This window comes from Protomyctophum bolini (genome assembly GCF_963924005.1).
Source record: "Protomyctophum bolini genome assembly, chromosome: 14".
Lineage (NCBI taxonomy): Eukaryota > Metazoa > Chordata > Actinopteri > Myctophiformes > Myctophidae > Protomyctophum > Protomyctophum bolini.
In genome coordinates this window covers 6874916-6894139 of record NC_137875.1, presented here as the reverse complement: position 1 = coordinate 6894139, position 19224 = coordinate 6874916, and the positions used below count along the sequence as shown (strand labels likewise).

Here is a 19224-nt window from a genome sequence, read left to right as displayed (position 1 = left end):
TTTTCGCTAGTTCTGTTATCTGCAATAGATGTGACATACAAAAGGTAAAACGCAGCCTTGAAGAAACCTTATGAGAGTTTTTTTTCTTTTCTTTTTAGTCATCAATTTTTCTCTTTCTCTTAAATTACAGCTTCTTCGGAATGTCCTTTGCAATTGAATAGAATCGTGTGCGTTTGCTAAATCTCTCCCCTCTATCTCCTCACTTTCTCGTTCTCTTTCTCTCGCTCTCTCTCACGGGCACGCACACGCACACACACACACACACACACATGCGCGTGCATGCACACACTAATGGCGTTTTGAAAAGGTCAAGGGCAGTCGCTGTACCCGTCATGGTGTATCTCCATCCAAAGTGCAGTTGAATCATAGAAAGAATTGGGTATATATAATTAATTATATATATTTTCTTTTTCTCCACAATTTAATTGGCACGATCCAGTACATTCTTTGTTATATCTGCTTTTATGACCGGTGCTTCTGAATGAATGAACGATAGAATTAATTAGTTTTTTTTAACCTTAATTAAAAACAAGGACAAAAATCGAAACGACAACAATCAAACAAAAAAAAATAATTAATACCCAATCGTAAAATGTATAAAACCAAACATCAAGTATATGCTATTCTCCTCAAGTATGATATCTTAAACTAAAGCTTACTGTAAGTCAAAGTAGTGCACGTTCTGCATGGACTATGACAATGTCCCATTGTCCCAGTGTCCATGTGGACTATGACAATGCAATACTGTAGCAGGGTTCCCCAATGAATTGTCCTCAAGGGCCATATTTTGACTAGGGTACCAGGCTGGGGGCCGAGTCCGCACGCGCACGGTCGAGGTCTTAATTTTCAGGGCAAGACCCCATTTGAAACGGATGTCCAGTTTGACATGCATAGGCTACTGACCCCCATTTAATGCCATTTATATCTGGGGGACAAAAAAAATAAAACCTTTTATTTTTATTTTATTATTTATTCTTCCAGGGGCCACAAGGAGGCGCTCCGCGGGCCGCCTATTGGGGAATCCTGGACTACAGTGTATTTCACTTCAACCCAGTATGTTCTGTGTTTGCGGATACTCGCAGTACAGTAGAACCATGTACAGTACTGTACAGTACAGTACAGTACAGTACAGTAGAACTATGCACTGGTGAAGCCATCTATCATAAACCGTACATTTATGCCAATCCCGTGTATGTACGGGCTACGGTCTTTATATTGTAGTATAACTCATCTGTTATATTTACCGCATAGAGAGCCGCCATCTTGGAGCGGGCAAAAAAAAAACGAATGAACCTTTACATATCGATGAGGCGATGAGGTCCATAGACTCCTGTAATGGCGGCCATCTTTAGCTGTGTTTATCTCCAAATTGAGGCTCAGATGAGGTGATATGAGGTGAGGCACGATGTTAGGAGGTCAATCAAAAATCACACCCGTGTGAACTGAGTGGTGCAACTCTCTCTCCCCCACCCCCCACCTCTCTCTCTCTCTCTCTCTCTCTCTCTCTCTCTCATTAGCACGCAACAGTGCAGCACTATCCCTCTCTCTGTTTCTGGCACAACAGCGCCCCTACTGGTACTCATAGTCATATACTGGTGATCATGTGCTCATTAACCAACACATAGGCACATAGGTGAACACGGGCATTGCTGTTCCTTGGAGTGGTTGCACCACTCAAAAATTAGCGTGAGGCTCCGGTTAGCAGATTAGCGTGTTTCATGCTAGTGACGGGTCAGATGGAGCTACGGAAACGGCGTCTGCTAATACTTAATACATAGAGCCGCGTCACAGAGTGCTCTTTTTGTAGTCTTTTGTAGTTTTTGCCTGGCGCGGGTCAAAGGGGCGCCCAAGAACCGCCTGGCATTTAATGTTGTCGTGTCTAAAAATTGTGCACGCATCATGTATATATTGTACTGTATGTCAGGTCAAGGTGTTCACACCTTGTGCATTTCTTAAAGGTGATGAAAGAGAGAGAGAGAGAGAGAGAAGGGAAGGGAAAAAAAGCAAAGAATGTTGAGAGTGCTGCTCTGGTATGGTCATGGCAATCATTCATTGACACAATAATAACCCCGGCTGTCAGAGGTCTGAAAATGGTTGTTCTTTTATTGAAGTAGTAAAAGAAAAGCTTTTAAAAGAAGGAAGGAGATGGAATGACTGGAAAAAGTAAAACCAAATTGTACATAAAAACACATCTTTTTGAAGCATTCACTCACTGTGTGTGTGTGCGCGTGCGTGTGCGTGCGTGCCTGTTGTGTGATCATCGAGTCCTCTTCCGATGCATCCATTGTGTTGGCGGTGAGAGGCGAAAGATGAAAGCCATACATAATGCATGGTGCCAGACACAGGGCATAGCACTCTTCTCCAGTATCATGGCTGAAGGTGAAATTACCTGCACTCACACACCGCCGCCCGTACGGTGCTCTTATCGAGCAGCGCCGGTGATTTCAAGGTGAAACGGGTCAGCGCTGTACATGATAATAAGTTTAGACGGACCGCTGGGTGTGAACCATCTGCGGGTCCCGTTCTGAGCCCCCTGTAATTCGGTTGAGCAGCTGGAGGGAGGGGCTTTGCAGATGGCCATAGTGGTGCGGTGGTAGAGGGGGGAACAGTGGGGAGACCCCGGGCGGGCTCGCCTCCTCCTCCAATACGATCTGCAGCTTCTCTCTAGTCTGGAGGACCTCCCTGTTCTCTACAGTGCTTTGAAGTCTTTGTTATGGAGGGAACAACGTTAACGCACCTGATGTAACGAGGTGGTGCATGGGGGGGTTCCCCCCGTTTCAATCCCAACCCCTGTGGTACGCTGCGTACTGCACACTGGAAGGCATCTCCATGACCACCACGTTCAATCTGGTGTCTATGTTTAGGGCATGTCGTTAGGCAGATGTCACTCTTCATATGACCACCGCGCTCTGACTGTAGGTGCGCCACCCGTTCAAAACATATCAAAATAAAGGGTAGTGGGTCGCACACACCAAGACTGCAGTTCAAATATAGTTTATTTCATATTTGAAACAAATGGACAAACGTTTCGGCTATCCAGCCTTCATCAGTGTTAGGCAGATGTCTACATTTCTTTATCTAGTTTAAAAATACAAATAAATTGTGGAAAGAAACACATTTATGTCTGTAGATGGTAATGAATGGCGTTTAAAAGGAGTTGTTATTATCTGAAGGAGCAACGCGACATGGTCTGTGTGCTGATCCGCCCTGCTCATGTCATGTGGTCTGGGGTCAGTGCGAGGAACAGTGTGATAGTAGGAACGACCCAGCAGGCTCTCCAGATGGCGCTCTAAAACACAGCCAGACAGTACATACTGTATGTGTTCCTCCTCCATTCACCGTTACCAGAGCCTCATATGGATGCTAAAAGTCTGGATAATTGTGGGGGTTTATTTTAAGAACCGCAACCAAATAGCCTTATTCATCATCCGAAAGGACCCGAGTGTACCCATTTCACTTTTGATTAATGAATAATATTATAGGAAATAAATTGTTGTTTTTGTTTGTCCGTTTGTTTTTCCCCTAGTGGTTGCGCGACCAAGACACCACCAGCACACCACAATAAATAGCATTGCCAGTTTCCCCATTTTGACACCATCCTTTTTTTATTTCTTTTTTTATGCCTGCCCCTATAACGGTAAAAGGCAGTCATTAATAATTCCTGTGTTATTTCTTAGGTCTGTGTGACAGTCCCATCAATATTTGTGAGTGTAAACAATTCACTCTTCCTATAGAAGCCCAAACCACAGAAAGCAAGAAGCAAACAAACACATACTGTACGTAGCAATGGAATACATTATTCTATAGGTTCTATAGAGCGTCAGTTCTAGAGCTGCCATGATAGACGGGTTGAATGCAACGGTGTTCACAATTCATTATTTATGGAGCAGCTGTCTTATTTCGGTGCGTGATCATGTCATAAAAGTGGGAGTCGATCTCGGGCATATTTGCTTATGGCTTTCTTGTTTACATGTAGCGACCGGATTGTCCTACAAGCTTCTTGTAGGTCGGCTGTTTTTGATGCTGCTCGACACTGCCATGCGGCAAAGTCTAAATCAGGCTTAACCCATTCAAACCGGGAAAGCATCTGTGTCATTCTAATATGTTGGCATTTCCAAAAATAGATATACAAGCTCACAGCACGTCACTTTGTGCCTCGCTATGAGCTTGTAGATCTGCAATTTATTTTATTTATTTTTTGGGCTTTTTATTTTATCTTTCTCACTATGTCTAAGCTGTAATCCTGGGTGCTACTCTCCCTCTGCCAAACTGCTTCCTTCAGTGCATGAGGAGTGAGTTTATATTTCCCCCATAGGACACATTATTGCAACCAGTTCCTTTCTCCTGTCCAGGTTAGTTTCAGAATTGTAAGAAACCTCAGTGTGTGAATTTCACTGCTGGGCCACAACACATTTTATGAAGGAGTCTGTTGCAGATCGTATAGCATGTACAATGTACACGCTCTACAACTAATCTACAATGTAAGATCAAACTGGTCAAATTAAACGTAATAAGTCGCACTTATAAGTCGCGGGTGAGAAGTTCAGTATCACGAGAGAGACTCGGAGAAGAACCGCTGCTCCTTCGCCTGGAAAGGAGTCAGCTGAGGTGGTTCGGGCATCTGGTTAGGATGCCTCTCGGGCGTCTCCCTAGGGAGGTCCTCGACGCACATCCCACTGGGAGGAGACCCCGGGGCAGACCAAGGCGCAGTTGGAGGAAACACATCGAATCACTGGCCTTGGAACGTCTCGGAATCCCCCAGGAGGAAGTCACTGATGTTGCTCTGGAGAGGGAAGTCTGGAGCACTCTGGTGGAGCTGTTGCCCCCGTGACCCGACTACGGATAAGCGGTTGAAGATGGATGGATGGAGGGATGATGGAATGAATGCTGCATGCTCTATCGCGCTGGGCATTTAAAAAATAAAAAAGTCTGAATAGTGAATAGTAGATAAACTGCATTATCATTGGCGGGCATGAATCCTTTTTGAGTAATCCCACACTGACAATGCCATGAGATAAAGTATCCATCACTTCAACTTATAGTTCAATGTCTACACCGGGGGGTGGGCAACCACCTACTGTACCTGCTGTGCTACCGGGCTATTGAGATGATCAAAAACAACAATTATTAACCATTATTGCTTGACGTGCAAAACATTCTCTGCTACTGTATTCTGTTGTTTCACTGTCTGGCACTGGGCGATCAGTTCACGCCAGCCTTGGAAAAATGACTAAGTGATCATGTGCCCAAACATGTTGCCCACCCCTGGTCTACACAAATGGAGGTTGTCATGCTTCCCAGGCTGTTTTGTTGCCTTCGGCATGAATGAAATATTGGGCATGGCGCTGCCTGCATAATATTTAAACTGTTTGTAACGCAAGTGTGCATTAAGTGCGACATCATTCAAAACCCCCGTGCAGTTTGAACCACATTAGCGTCGTCGACAGTGACATGATTCCCCTCTTTCCACAAGAGTTGCTGTCTTTCCGCGTTAAGGTGACGCGTCACCCTGAGCTACTGCTCTGCAATACTGGCAGTGGCAAGCTTTTGGCTCTTTAAGGCCGTGACATACTCAAAGTGTCACTGACATGCAAGCATCCGTGACACACGTCAAGAAGAGAGAATGAAAAGAGGAACTCATTTCGGGTGGTGTGTGTGCCAAGCGTCGATCGATGCTCCAAAATAGAACCGATGCTCTTGGAGGTTTCGACGCGTCCAATTGCCTCCACCAGTGTCTCTGCAGCCGTTGTAAACGATGTTTGAGAGTTCACCTGTATCTTTAGGGGTGTTTCAGATCGTTGCAATTTTTATCTGCAATGTCCGAATGCTTAATTTATGATAAAGTAGCCAAACTACTATCTCACAATGTGCATAGTGAGCTTGTTGGCATTTGACACACCGGCATTATGACTTGTCGTGTCATGATTCTTTGGCCTGACAAACACGGTGGCCTGAAGTTAATAAAACCTTTTAAGCAAGTGGAGTTTGCTTTCACGTTGCTATAGTGCAGTATTATTGGTTATTCAGGAAAGAACCGTTTATGCTACCATTTTACAAGTACCAGTTTCGCCTAGTCAGACTTTCAAAGTGACAAAGTCGCCACTCCAGTTTTATTTGAAAACTTGTGAAATGGGACCTTTAAGTACCTTTTGATACCAACACTTTTGTACTTTTACTGAAGTACATTTGGACTTTCGGCCTCTGCATTATTGATACTTTTACTTAAGTAAAACAATGTGAGAACTTCTCCCACCACTATAGGGTCGATGTGGTTGAGTCAGAGCAAGGCTATCTATAACCCAGGTGTCTGTCGAGTGTTCTGGCTGTAGTGTGCAGTTCTAGACGCTGTACAGTGCGTTCCATTTGTATCATTTTATTGTACACAGCGACATCGTCAAGACTGCAGTCACTTCCCATGTCGCTCCTTTGACTGAAAATACTTTTTCGCATGCTATACTTTACCTTTGCTTCAGACTTGCTTACCAAAGCACTCGTGTGTGTTCGGTACTGCTGTCTAATTCGGTACTGCTGTCTAATTTATTAAATTGGTATCTACAGCCTGCTTAGCCACCACTTTCTTTATTGTGCATCAATACCAGTTAATGCTTCAATTAAGTTGTGTAGCGGTGTCACTCCCCGAAAATAGTCTGGAAAGTCACCAGCAGGCAATAAATAGGCCTTTTATGATTTTTATGATTTTGACTTGATAGATATTCCAACCTTCGGTGAGGCCTTTAGGAGAGCCATTCGAGCCGCAAGTGGAGCCTGCAGAACCATTGCGGTTCAAGAATCCACCACTCCTGAATGAAGTGTCTGGTGCTGGGAGTCTGGTGCAACGCACAGGTCCTCGCTGTACTCCTGGTGAGACGTACGTAGGAGGGGCCCGGACAGGAGGCAACCCACAGAGCCTAGTAGTCCCTCCACATACCAGAATTGTACCTCTCAGTCCCGGCTTAGTAGTCCCGGAGTGGTTCCAACGGATTGTGTGGCCCTGATTTGAAATCTGCAACACAATTTCATACAATTACGTGGCCGCGTCATCTCTCTCCCTCTCAGCTAAGGGTGTCCTTGACCTGAAAAGCATTGAAGACCCAGGGCTGATCTGTGTTGATAAGAGGTGTTTTATCTGTGGAAGTGACTGATGCAGACCAGGGAGATGCTGTTGTATAACCCTATGAGCTTTTAATTGCTGTGCAGCTTCGGTTTAACCCATTAAGACTTGGGGCCGATTCTACGAGATGCCTTCTGAATCTGAATCTCGCATTTTCAAGATGAAAAAAATAAAAAATAAAAAGTTCACAAATGGCAGTTTTTTTGCGGCGCAAAGTGCAACAACTTTAGCCAATGCTAACGTCTAAATTAAATGGACGATTCCCTGGTTGTAATGGGTTAACAGGCTGTGATTTGGTTTAATGAACTATTGTGATTTTGTGGCCATGATGATTGGATGGTGTAGTTATGGATATGTGCTGTCTGTCTATCTGCTATCGTTCAATGGCCAATGCTAAATGGACGCTTTCCCATTTTGAATGGGGTAATTGCTGTGCTTAGGATTAACCCATTCTGACCTGAGATCAGATTCATACGAGGTTTCCACTGGACACACACTGGTCTGATTAACCCGTTCTGACCCGAGATCAGATTCTAAAAATGTCAGTCGTTCTTTGATTTTTCAAAAAATAGCAGACCTACAAGCTCGTAGCGCGCCACTCGGTGGCACGCTATGAGCTTGTAGATCTGCTATTTTTCAATAGCTAAAGCATAACATGATGCTAACACCAACATGGGTTCCCGTTCAGAATGGGTTAATGAATGATTGTGTTGTTGTGGCCATGATGATTCAGATGGTGTAGTTATGGATATGGCTTTGTGCTGTCTGTCTATTCCCCCCCCGACAGAGTTACAATGCTACTGCTGTAAGGCAGTGTCTTGAGTGTACAGGGTTTGATGAGGTCAGATGAGGTTAGATCAACATAATGGAACAAATTCTGTATTGGCCATATATGGAGCGTGTCACGAGGCATGACGGATTATTGCGACCTATACCGTCGCAATAATCAATGTTGGACAGAGTTCATTACTTTTGACATTACATATTTTTGGATGATGGAAAAGGCATAGGCTGAAGCTTAAAAGCTTATTTAAAAAGCTGCTATAAGCAAACCTGATATAAGAAAACCTTTTTTTTCCTTTTTTTTCTTCAGACAGCCAGCATTGGGTGAAACGCTCCCCCAATTTCTAATTGTACTCATGAGTAAATAAACTATTTATGCCCTACTACGTTGAACAAGATTGTCATGCAAATGTTGCGAAAACAGCTAAGTTGTGGACATAGCATCCATTGATGTACAATTAAATACTAGGTGGATTTTGACTGACGTTTTCTTTCTCTCTATTTTTCAGACGAATGCACGGTGACGAGGTCATACCTTTTCCTACACAAATTCTGGTTCTTCAGCACCATCTACTACTTCGGTAACTGGGTATTCATCGGGGTAAGTTTCAAGAATGTACCATAGTTAGACCACTGGTTCCCAAACACCGGGTCTGGGCCTGGGTTGTGGGTCTTGACAACGGCCGGCGGTTGTACCAGCATTATATTAGCTTGTTTTCATGTTCTATAAGATCCTAAACATGCCAGATTGTCTCTTTTTGAGACCGATTCCATAACGTGCGTCCAGTGCCAGTGAAATGTGCGAAATTCCAAAGTAGAAGAAGAGATCCTCTGCAACCAGAAAGTGCAGGCCCACATTTAGCGTTCAGAATGAAAAATATTTATCCTAACCCACATATACGACTGATCTCATCAGAATAAGTAATTATAGCCTTATCCTGGTTTTATGGAACGCTGTTCTGGGAGGTAAAATTCCAAGGGGAACGGAGATCCGCCTCAAGATTCAAGGTGCGGTCGGCAACTTCGGAGAAATTAGCACAAGCTGGATTCTGAATGTGAAATGAGCTGTTGCTGCTGCATTCATCAATAGTGTCTGAATATACAGGCATGCTCTGTAGTTGATAACTACACAACACAGGATCCAGAAGGAGGAAGACATACTTATTTTCTTACGTACAGTAATACTACTGCAAAGTCTGCAAGTAAAAGTACGAATTCCACAATGTAGAAATACTGTATTCATTGCGACTGTAGGTCGCAGTTTACTATGAAAACCTGCATCTATCTATATGGAGATGGCCATATGTGGTGGCGTGACGAGGCATGATGTCACAAGGTGTGACCGTGTGACCATATATGGAGGTGTGATGTCACAAGGCGTGACCATATATGGAGGCGTGGGGGGTGACCAGCGGACAAAAAATTGTAAATCAAATCAAATCTTTGTATATTATTTTAAACACAAACATTGTTTATATGTTTTATTAGTCAAATCTTTACTTCTTGGTGTCCGTGGGACAAAATATTTTATAGTACATATAAAATACATATAAATGTGGACGTCCTTGACGTGAAGAGGTTTGTGCACCACTGATAATAACAACATACGTTTTTCAGACAAACTTTTATAATCGATTCTCGGGACTTTAGGTTTAATAAGTGCAACACATGAGTAAATGCACTTATTATCATTTTTCCACCACTGACCGGCGCAACTAGATTCATTAATAAGTGCAACACATGAGTAAATGCACTTATTATCATTTTTCCACCACTGACCGGCGCAACTAGATTCATAAAGTTACACGCTGATATAAGCTTCTGTAGATAGATACTGAACCAAAAATAAGGGCTTGTTAGTTACTTACTTGTCCAGAAGAAGTAGAGCAGATCTGATGTTTACGATCCCTCAGCGCCACACTGTATGTTCACAGTGTTTCATTTATCGATCCACCATACTCCTCTCTGTTCTTCTGCCTTTTGTAGCTTTCTTTAATATATTATTGCTGTTTGCAGCGGCTGAATAGGATTCTTATATCTGTCCACCGTTGTATGAAAGCATAACAGCGTCTGAACCTGCTATTGCCCGTCAGTCGCGCGTGTGCGTGTGTGTGCGTGTGCGTGTGTGTGTGTGTGTGTGTGTGTGTGTGTGCAGAATTGACGAGAAGAAACTCCTCTGATTACTTGAGAGCAACAGTGCAAGAAGTACACAGATTTGTTTTACTTGAGTAGCATTACTACAGTATAAAAATACTGTTAATGTGAGAGATCTGGTCTCTCTCACTCACACACACACACACACACACACACACACACACACACACACACAATTTAATTTTCATGTGTTTCATGTGTTACATGAAAGAGTTACATTATCGTTAAACATCTGCATTGCTTCATTTACACCGTTTAGAGATAATGTCGTTTTTATTTTATTTAGATCAACGTTGGCCTGTTATCTCTCCTAATGGTATCAACATCAATACAGCGGGGGGGAATTGTGGACAAGATCAAATGGTGGTCTGTCTGTGGCTCAAATGCCGAATAAATAATGAGCCTTAAAGGGTTTTTAACCTTGTATTGTAATTCCAGGTGTTCCTCATTGGTCTGGGGGTGTCCTGCTGCCGAGGGAAGAAGTCTGTGATCGAAGGGGAGGTGGAAGCCGACGACTCGGATGTCAGTGACGATGAATATGTCCACTGAGACGCTGTGTTTTGCTGAACGGTGACAAGTAGCAACGGTACATATGCAGTGTTCCAAACCGCGTACTTAACGGTATATTTTTTAGGGGTGATTTAGGAAGCACCATTTCTTAAAACAAGGATTATTTAGTTATCTGTGCCATCTCTGTTGACAGACATGTCTCAGCTTTTTTTGTTTTGAGCTTAGACGGGTGGGTCTTTTCTGGGCAGACTTGGTGATGACTTGGGGATGTTTTTGGGGGAGAGGGCATTGACTCCATAATCGGACTCCAGCCGTGAGAGTTGAAAGGAATTGACTCATTCAGAGTATCATCGCTGTCGGCTGCAAACCGTGTATTGTCCAAAGTGGTTTATTTTCAGGAAATGAAAAGAATCCAACAGAGTTATTATTTAGTCAAAAGACCCTCCAAGACGGAGACTTGACCACTTCCAACCCTAGCATGTCCACATTTTCATTACGTTTCTTTTTTAAATGGCAAACATATCTACAAGCTCACAACTCGTTGCATTATTGTGTACTATATGAGATTGCAGATCGGCTATTAATATATATATATATATGAAATTAAATATGCAGATACTAGGTTGGGACTGTGTCTATGTTCCCCACTTACATAACGCTAAACCTAAGTCTAACCCTAAACGTAACCGTAAGGTAAGTGGGGAACATAGAGCTGTTGTACTGCTTGTCAAGGTGTAAGTTGCAGACTTGAAAAGAAAATAAGGGAATCCAAGGCACTCCGTCTTTGCTGAAAAATGTAATAGTTTATTTGATGAGCAAGGCAAATAAATAACAGGACCTACGCGTTTCGACCAAAAGGTCTTCGTCATCAGACGAAAACCTATTGTTATGTTTGTGTCTGACAGCGATGACATTTTGTTGTACAGTATATCGGTGGATACAGCTTTAACCCATTCTGACCGGGCACCCATTTTGGTGTTGGCATCATGTTATGCTTTAGCTATTGAAAAATAGCAGATCTACAAGCTCATATCGCGCCACCGAGTGGCGCGCTACGAGCTTGTAGGTCTGCTATTTTTGAAAAATTCGAAGGACGACTGACATTTTTTGAATCTGATCTCAGGTCAGAATGGGTTAATCAGACCAGTGTGTGTCCCGTGGAAACCTCGTATGAATCTGATCTCAGGTCAGAATGGGATAAGGATAGAAACAGGGGGTTATACACACTGGTATTTGATTTGTATCGATTGTATTACGTGGAGTAAGACGTGGATTGTCAGAGTTGGCCTCGCTTTAGTGGAAAATAAACTAGATTAAGTAGAAAAATGTAAAGGTTTTGGGCGTTTTGTATCTAAACCTGCATTACTTGCACAATATACTAAAGAGTGCAATAATGGAACAATTGTTGTTACAATTTTGGCAAGCAATTTGGTCAACGGTATAATGAGGCAAATTATATTTTATTTTATTTCATTCACTAGCATTAACGGTCAAAGTGTTGACAATCATTTCAAATAGTAGAACCAACAACAGATGTGTTACAAAGATGTCACTTAAAAATCTGCTATTGGGGAAACTGGACCAGTTTGTTGGTGAATGTCTGAATATAAAGGGTTTTAATGGCTGCTTGTGTGCATCAAACACAACATTATGATGTCTTTGTTCGATTTTTGAGATTTACGAAGATTCATAAGCAGTAGAGACTTAAAAAAATGTAATATTTTACTTGCTTGTTCCCCCCCATCTGTTTATTTTAAGATAATTCACACTGGAATAAAATGTACATGTGTGTATTACTGTATTCTCAATGCAGTAGAATTTACAAACGTTACAGTAATATATTTTGGTTACGCTTGTTTTGCATTGTTTGGTCTCATCTCAGGCCATTTTTAAGTTGGTAATATTATACTTGCATAATGTGCACGATGTTTCAAATACATAAATAGGACCAATTCTAGTTGTCATGTTTTTAGGGTCTAACTAATCCCTGGTTTAATAGCTTTTGGCTCATTGTACTCCAAGAGCGTGAAAGAAGTGAACAAATGTATTTTGCTTTGGAATGAAGATTTTCCTTTTGGTCGTTCTTTCGGTAATACAGTTAAAAAATGACTTGTTTCACACATTTATTTGACCGTCATGCTAAATTAAAGGAAAAAATATTAATGCAACCATAATATGTAAAGCAGAAATTGTCGATAATGCATCAGACATGATCTGGTCAATTATGCATTACTTTATGACACTGGATGTTTGTTTTTAATGAAATGTTTTGTACACTACTGTTCCGATGTATGTAGACTACAACAGACGCATCCAATACTTTTAACGGGGGAAACCCACAATGTACGCACAATTAGACCCCTCTATGGACCTACCAAGTGGTTGGCCTGACCTCAAAAATGTAAAGAAATCTTTTCAGTTTTCTGAAATAAATATTTTCACGATTTTTCAAAAATAGCAGACCTACAAGCTCGTAGCGCGCCACTCTGTGGTGCGCTATGAGCTTGTAGATCTGCTATTTTTTAATAGCTAAATTATAACCCTAAACACCCAAAATGGGTTATGGTTATGGAGAAAACTGGGTGATAGTGATTTGCATGGATTTCATTTTGCAGCTATTTTGGTGTTGAATGAACCTGCAGCTTTGGTTGGTGTAGTTTGTTTCTTGGTTCAAGGCCGTGGGTTGTGTTATCAAGCCTTGGATTTATCCTAAGGTTAATGGCTTGACTTCTATTGATTCGCTGCAAGGTGATTACAGCAAAAGGACAGAGCAAGATGGCTGCAGAAGATTTGTCTAATTATGTGGTCTTTAACCTAAATAAATTTGGATTTGGTTACCCATCAAGTATCGTATTTTTCCATTACCTTACCTGAGCTTACTAAACACATTATCTTTACACACTATACTGTATTACATTGTGTACGGTACAAATGAAGTAGCTGGATTTCACAACTTAATGCACGGTGTGTTAGTGACAATCATTTGATCAAATAGTTTTATTTGACAATTTCACAATTTGTCAAAAAGTACCACAGACGAAAAACTGTCTAAGTCCAAATTCCATTCTGACGCCTCCACGAAAAGGCCTCTTTGTCCTGAACCCTTATCTATCATTTATACATTATGGATAAATAGTGTGGCATTCATTAATGAAGTATATGAATCTATAGCACATTTTATAGCTTTATAGCTTCAGATTTACTTGTGAAAGAAAATACAGTAGTGGTGGGGTCAATGGCATGAGCTCATTTGGTGTCCGTGCCCTCAGTGGGGGTCCTTGAAATTGAAAAGGTCAAAACAAAGGAGACAGGTTTCAAAGCTACATGGAGCTTGGCTCCCCTGAAAGAGAACCTTAATTTAATCCTAGTGTCAATTTGCTGGGCATACACAAATATAGGGTAACATTCAGCAAAAGATGGCAGACCTACAAGCTCATATATTTCATCACAACGAAATGCGTCGACCTGTATACTTAGAATTGTACTTTAGGCCACTTATGGTGTAACTTTTGTCCATTTTGTTTGTCAGTAAATGATAAGTATCTGCCCGTTGGAAAGGCAGGTTCCACACAGGGATTCCAGAATAATATCTACACAGTGATATTAGTTCAAGGTTTGGTCTGTAAACCGTCATGAAACCCTATAGGCTGATCATAGTTTATTCTCCAGTTGGGGTTAAAACCTTAGAGTAGAGTCTAAGGTTAAAACACATGGCAGGCTGTGTATTGTGTACTGCCATTGCTGACCTTACTGTAGTAGCTACATTAGTCAAATCAATAATACGTGTGTTAGGGGGGTCAGTATGTATTGACAAAATGCAGCATGTAGTACTACTGTAAACTCATGATACCCTTGGAAGGACTAGTACTAACTACAGTAAAGGACCACTTCACACATTTTCCATATAATACATAATATAACATTATAATAATAATACATTATAAAATGGTGTCATTTATGTCTACTTGCTCACTTCAATGTTTGTTCAGAGCACTTATTATGACACAAATCTTTGCCAGCCAAGTCTATGGACTTTAAGGTTTGTTTAGGGCACCAATGACAGGATGGATAAAGGAAAGAAACTGTACTGTAAAGTACTGTAACCAATGTGGAAAAAGCTTCACAAGAAACAGTAAATTGAAACGGCACCGGCAAATTCTTGAAAGAAAGGAAGGAGCCAGAAAGGAAAAATGAAATAAAGAGCATGGGGAGAGAGTATGTTTTGCACTCTGTCCGTGTGTATGTGTGTGTGTGTGTGTGTGTGTGTGTGTGTGTGTGTGTGTGTGTGTGTGTATGTGTGTGTGTGTGTGTGTCCGTCCTTCCTTCCTTCCGTCCGTCCGTTATTCTTTATTATTATTATTATTATTATTTGCAAGAACAATGCCTTCTAGTTCAACACTTTCCAGGAAGAGAAAGGGCTGTAGTGGTTTCTATGAGCTTGGAATCCCACTAGGCAAAATGAGCTGGCGCCATTATTATAATGAGGTATTAGTGATGACCAATTATATGAAGATAAGGTTGAAAATGGCTGAAGTGCTCCTTCAATCCTCCTTTTCTCTAAAGACTGAAACAAACACACAGTCATTCTTACTGCCTTCTGCCACTCACAGGTCCACTGAATAGTTGACAATAAGTCAGAACTAAATCTAATTGGATGTTGTTTTGTGCACTAGTTCAATGAGATGAAACGTGTTGTCACGATGCAACCTTTAATTTTGACACTAATTGGCATAGTGTGACCGACCTCGTTAGCCCGTTGTGGTGCCTTTTTGTCTCTGTCCGGTATTTAAAGTTCAATTAACCCCAACATGTTCAACCGATGTCCTGTAATTACTCCTGGCTGAGTATCCTTATTGTGTTCATACGGTATAGGTGTGCCACTTGACCTGTGAACTGTTCCTAGACGTTGGACAAAACCATTCCATTTGTAACTAATTAACCCATTAAGACCTACTGTATGAGGCCGATTCTACAAAAGGATTCTAAATCAGTAGTTCTTTTTTTATTTCTATGTAATTCAAAATTATTCCAAATTTTGTGAACACTTCGAACACAACAAAATTACAAAAATACCAGATGTGACACGCCCCGGGCAGACCAAGGTTCAGATGGAGGGATCATATCTCCAAAATGGTCCGGGAACGCCTCGGGATCGCCCCCCAAAATGACGTTACTAATGTTGCTCTGGAGAGGGAAGTCTGGAACTCTCTGGAGTGGCAGCTGTTGCCCCTGCGACCCGACTACGGATAAGCAGTTGAAGATGGATGGATTTTAATAACTTAAAATCAAATCCCTGTGGTAGTATGCCTTTAAGTACACTAAAGTGTTAATGGTTACTGAAATGATACCTCCCAGCAATCTATTATACCTAACCTAGCCTCGATACCCAGGCTTACCTAACCTAATCCCCGCGTTGCCTTGCCACCCAGCTTTCCTGAACACTTTAAGTACCTAATTTTCCCCTTGCTTGTAATTCAGTGGTGTGAATATAGTGGCATTTCATTCAGGCATGTTCCCATGATAAGTGGCTTTCCATTATGTCACGTTTTTAATGAAGAGTTAAGTCTAAAAAGACCAAAGAGTGGCCGCACACACTGTCAGCCAAAGTGCCGATTATACCCTGAAGAAGGCAGTTAATTGTACCTGCCGAAACGTTGGTTTCTATTCTACTCTGCATCCAAATAAATAATCGGCACTTTGGCTATCAGTGTGTGCGGCCACTCTTTTGTCTTTTGAGACTTAACTTTTTTGATGTTTCTGCCGTGAGCTGGCACCACTACCAAGACTGGTGTGCGTTTAGCATCCTCCTGCACAACGTTTTTAATGAACACAGAAAAGTGAGGGTGACCACTGCTTCTAGCGGGCAGTACCTCCATGTTGAGTCGCTTTGCTCAAACTTTGGAGCTCTCGTTGGAGAGAGGCGGTCAGTGGCTCAGTCAGGACTCAGGAGGCGGAGCGTCCACCCGGGAATCGATAACATTCTTGGTTTGAGGCCCACGCTCCCACAGTGTTATAGTGTGGTTTGAGGCCCACGCTCCCACAGTGTTAGTGTGGTTTGAGGCCCACGCTCCCACAGTGTTAGTGTGGTTTGAGGCCCACGCTCCCACAGTGTTAGTGTTGTCGACGTGTCTTTGATCAAGACACTGAACTGTTCCCGATGAGCAGGATGCTGCAACTCATTGTAAAGCACTTTAGATGAAGTTGCGACAGTATATTTTGTAAAATGCACCATTTATTTATCATTACTGCAGATTGATTGATTGATTGATTGATTGATTGAAAATTGTATTCACAGTATGTAGAATTAGTACATTTCAAAAGAAAGCACAAGTCAATAGAAACTGCTACGAGGACCACACGTTTTCGTACCGCATGTCAGTAGTAACAAACATGCGTGTGTTGTGAAGGTAAATAAATTACTATGACCTTTTTTGATCCTTTACAATTATCGCACAATGGCAAAAGTGAAGAATAGGTACGTATAGGGGTGCAGCTGAAGGAAAATGGTTCAAGGTTGCTAAGCACTCAGGGCAGAGCTTCCCTGACACTTCTATTGTTTAATATCCTCTGCCATGTCACAATCACATAACGCCCAAAGTCCCAATAGTCCAAAAGAACGACTAATTCAATCCAGTTGACTTTCTTTAGTAAGCTATCATTTTTTGGGGGATGGAAGTTGCAGGATTTTGGCGGAAGTACCAGGAGTATTCAGGCTAATTACTTGATTCATTAGTTAGTCATATTATATATCTTTAACTCGAGATGAATTGAATAAAAGATATACAATACTGGCTTCTCGTATCAGATAACGTCAAGCTGTCTGACGTAAGTGAGTATTGAATTAAATTGAATTAAATGATTTCCAAACCTGTTTTTGGATTGTACTAGCAAATGGAATATTTATTTTATCAAAAACCTTGTTACAAAAACATTCACAGCCGTCAGGGTCTTTTATACAATCAATAGAAACGCATATAGCGGAGCTGGCGGGTCATGGAATTAATTCAATTTGGACATGAGCCAGACAGAATTAATTATGCGTGTTGTAAGCTTATGTTTGTCAGACAGGGACGTAGTTTGCCGTTGTAAGGATGTGCAAATAGACAAGGGCATACATTCATTCTCCGTGAATGGAACAAGTGTTGTGAGTCACAGCGGTCGGTCGGACAAATCTGACGGATGTTCTGGACTGACACTCTGCGACGATAGCGCCTCTGCCCTAGGTTGTGAGTTTGTGACCTCTGCCCTAGGTTGTGAGTTTGTGACCTCTGCCCTAGGTTGTGAGTTTGTGACCTCTGCCCTAGGTTGTGAGTTTGTGACCTCTGCCCCTATAGGTTGTGAGTTTGTGACCTCTGCCCTAGGTTGTGAGTTTGTGACAAGGCTTTTCTCTTCGCAGATGAGTAAGGCTGGAACCGAGGCTACTGTATATGAGGTTATGGGGACTTACGTGACCGGTTAAGACTGAGGTTAGGGGATGTTGGGCTTGTGGCTAGTGATTATCTTCCAAACACAGTCAGACAGACAGACAGATCCTCTCCTAGACGGTTTGCCATGCCCTAAAAATGGTTAATACTGTAGGAGTAAGTAAGTAAGCCGAGCCATGAGGCCGACAGGGCAGGAGCCTATCTCCTGTTTCTGTAGCGTGAGGCAGCTTGATACACCTCCTGGAAATGATGTACAAGTAGGCCTACACCCCCTGGACATGACACTAGTATGTCACAGGGACTTACAGTATACCCCCAACCCAACCCGTAATGCTGAGTGCCAAGCAGGGAGGCACTTAGTTTGTACCATTTTTATAGTGTTTGTTATGACCCGACCGGGGATCGAACCCCGGCCTCCCAGTCTCAGGGTGGACACTCTTAACACCACAGCTGGCCACTGAGCTGGTTACTGTAGTAGTTTATACTATTATCATCACTGTCGCCGGGTGGAAACCTTGTATGTCCAAAATCATTACTTTTTAGGAAATGGAAGACAGAGCCTATTTACAGATGGACCCAATGTAGTCATAATTTTGTCTTTCTAAGTATGTTCGTTTTAATACCTTTAGTATTTCTTGTTAATACTTTTCATTAGTTGAATACCCTTCAAACTATATAGCAGCGTTGATATATTGAACAGTTTGCGTTGCAGTTTCAAGCCCACACAAGGAAAGATAATAGTTGTGTGTGTGTACTATTGAACCCAGCGCAATCTCTTTCTATGTGCTCAACCTACCAATCACTCAGATAGTTCCTGTTGGGCTCAGCTCTCCTGACAGCTTTTTGATTTACGAATAGGTGACTGTTTGCCTTACCCTTCAGCAGCCAGCCCTGCCTCTGGGGAGAAAAGTGCTTGAAATGAGAGAGAGAGGCAGGATCAATGTAGTTATGTTGATCCTAGTGTTTGGGGCCCCTAAGCAGGTTAACCTGGCTGGCCTGCGCTTGCCTGTGGGACCTGCCACCGTCATTCCCACATGAAGACCGTTTGGCCTCGTCCAGCAGGCTTGTCGACATCTCCCAGCATCAGTTTCCACCAAACCAAACCAAATGAAATACGCTTCTCCACAGCATGGACGGAGACAGCCCTATTCCATGGACTTTTGACCTGGCATTTTCTTACTTGAGTAAAAGTATCAATGCTGCAATGTAGAAATGCTCTGTTAGAAATAAAATGTCCGGAAT

General features: G+C 42.2%; 1 protein-coding gene across 2 annotated transcripts in view; it reads left to right on the top strand.

Annotated features, from left to right (window-relative positions):
* Window positions 1-13399, top strand: part of lmbrd1 (LMBR1 domain containing 1) — a 122327-nt gene extending 108928 nt beyond the window's left edge. Inside the window, exons 15-17 of one of the 2 annotated variants that reach the window (XR_013965329.1) lie at window positions 8404-8495; window positions 10487-11180; window positions 11257-13399. Coding sequence is in view for 1 of the 2 variants with exons in the window: in XM_080782808.1 (XP_080638934.1) it covers window positions 8404-8495; window positions 10487-10597 (203 nt within the window). In the remaining variant the exon portion in view is untranslated. Of the gene's footprint in view, window positions 1-8403; window positions 8496-10486 lie in introns of both variants that reach the window. The other variant, XM_080782808.1, reaches the window with a different exon arrangement.
* Window positions 13400-19224: the final 5825 nt, after the last annotated feature.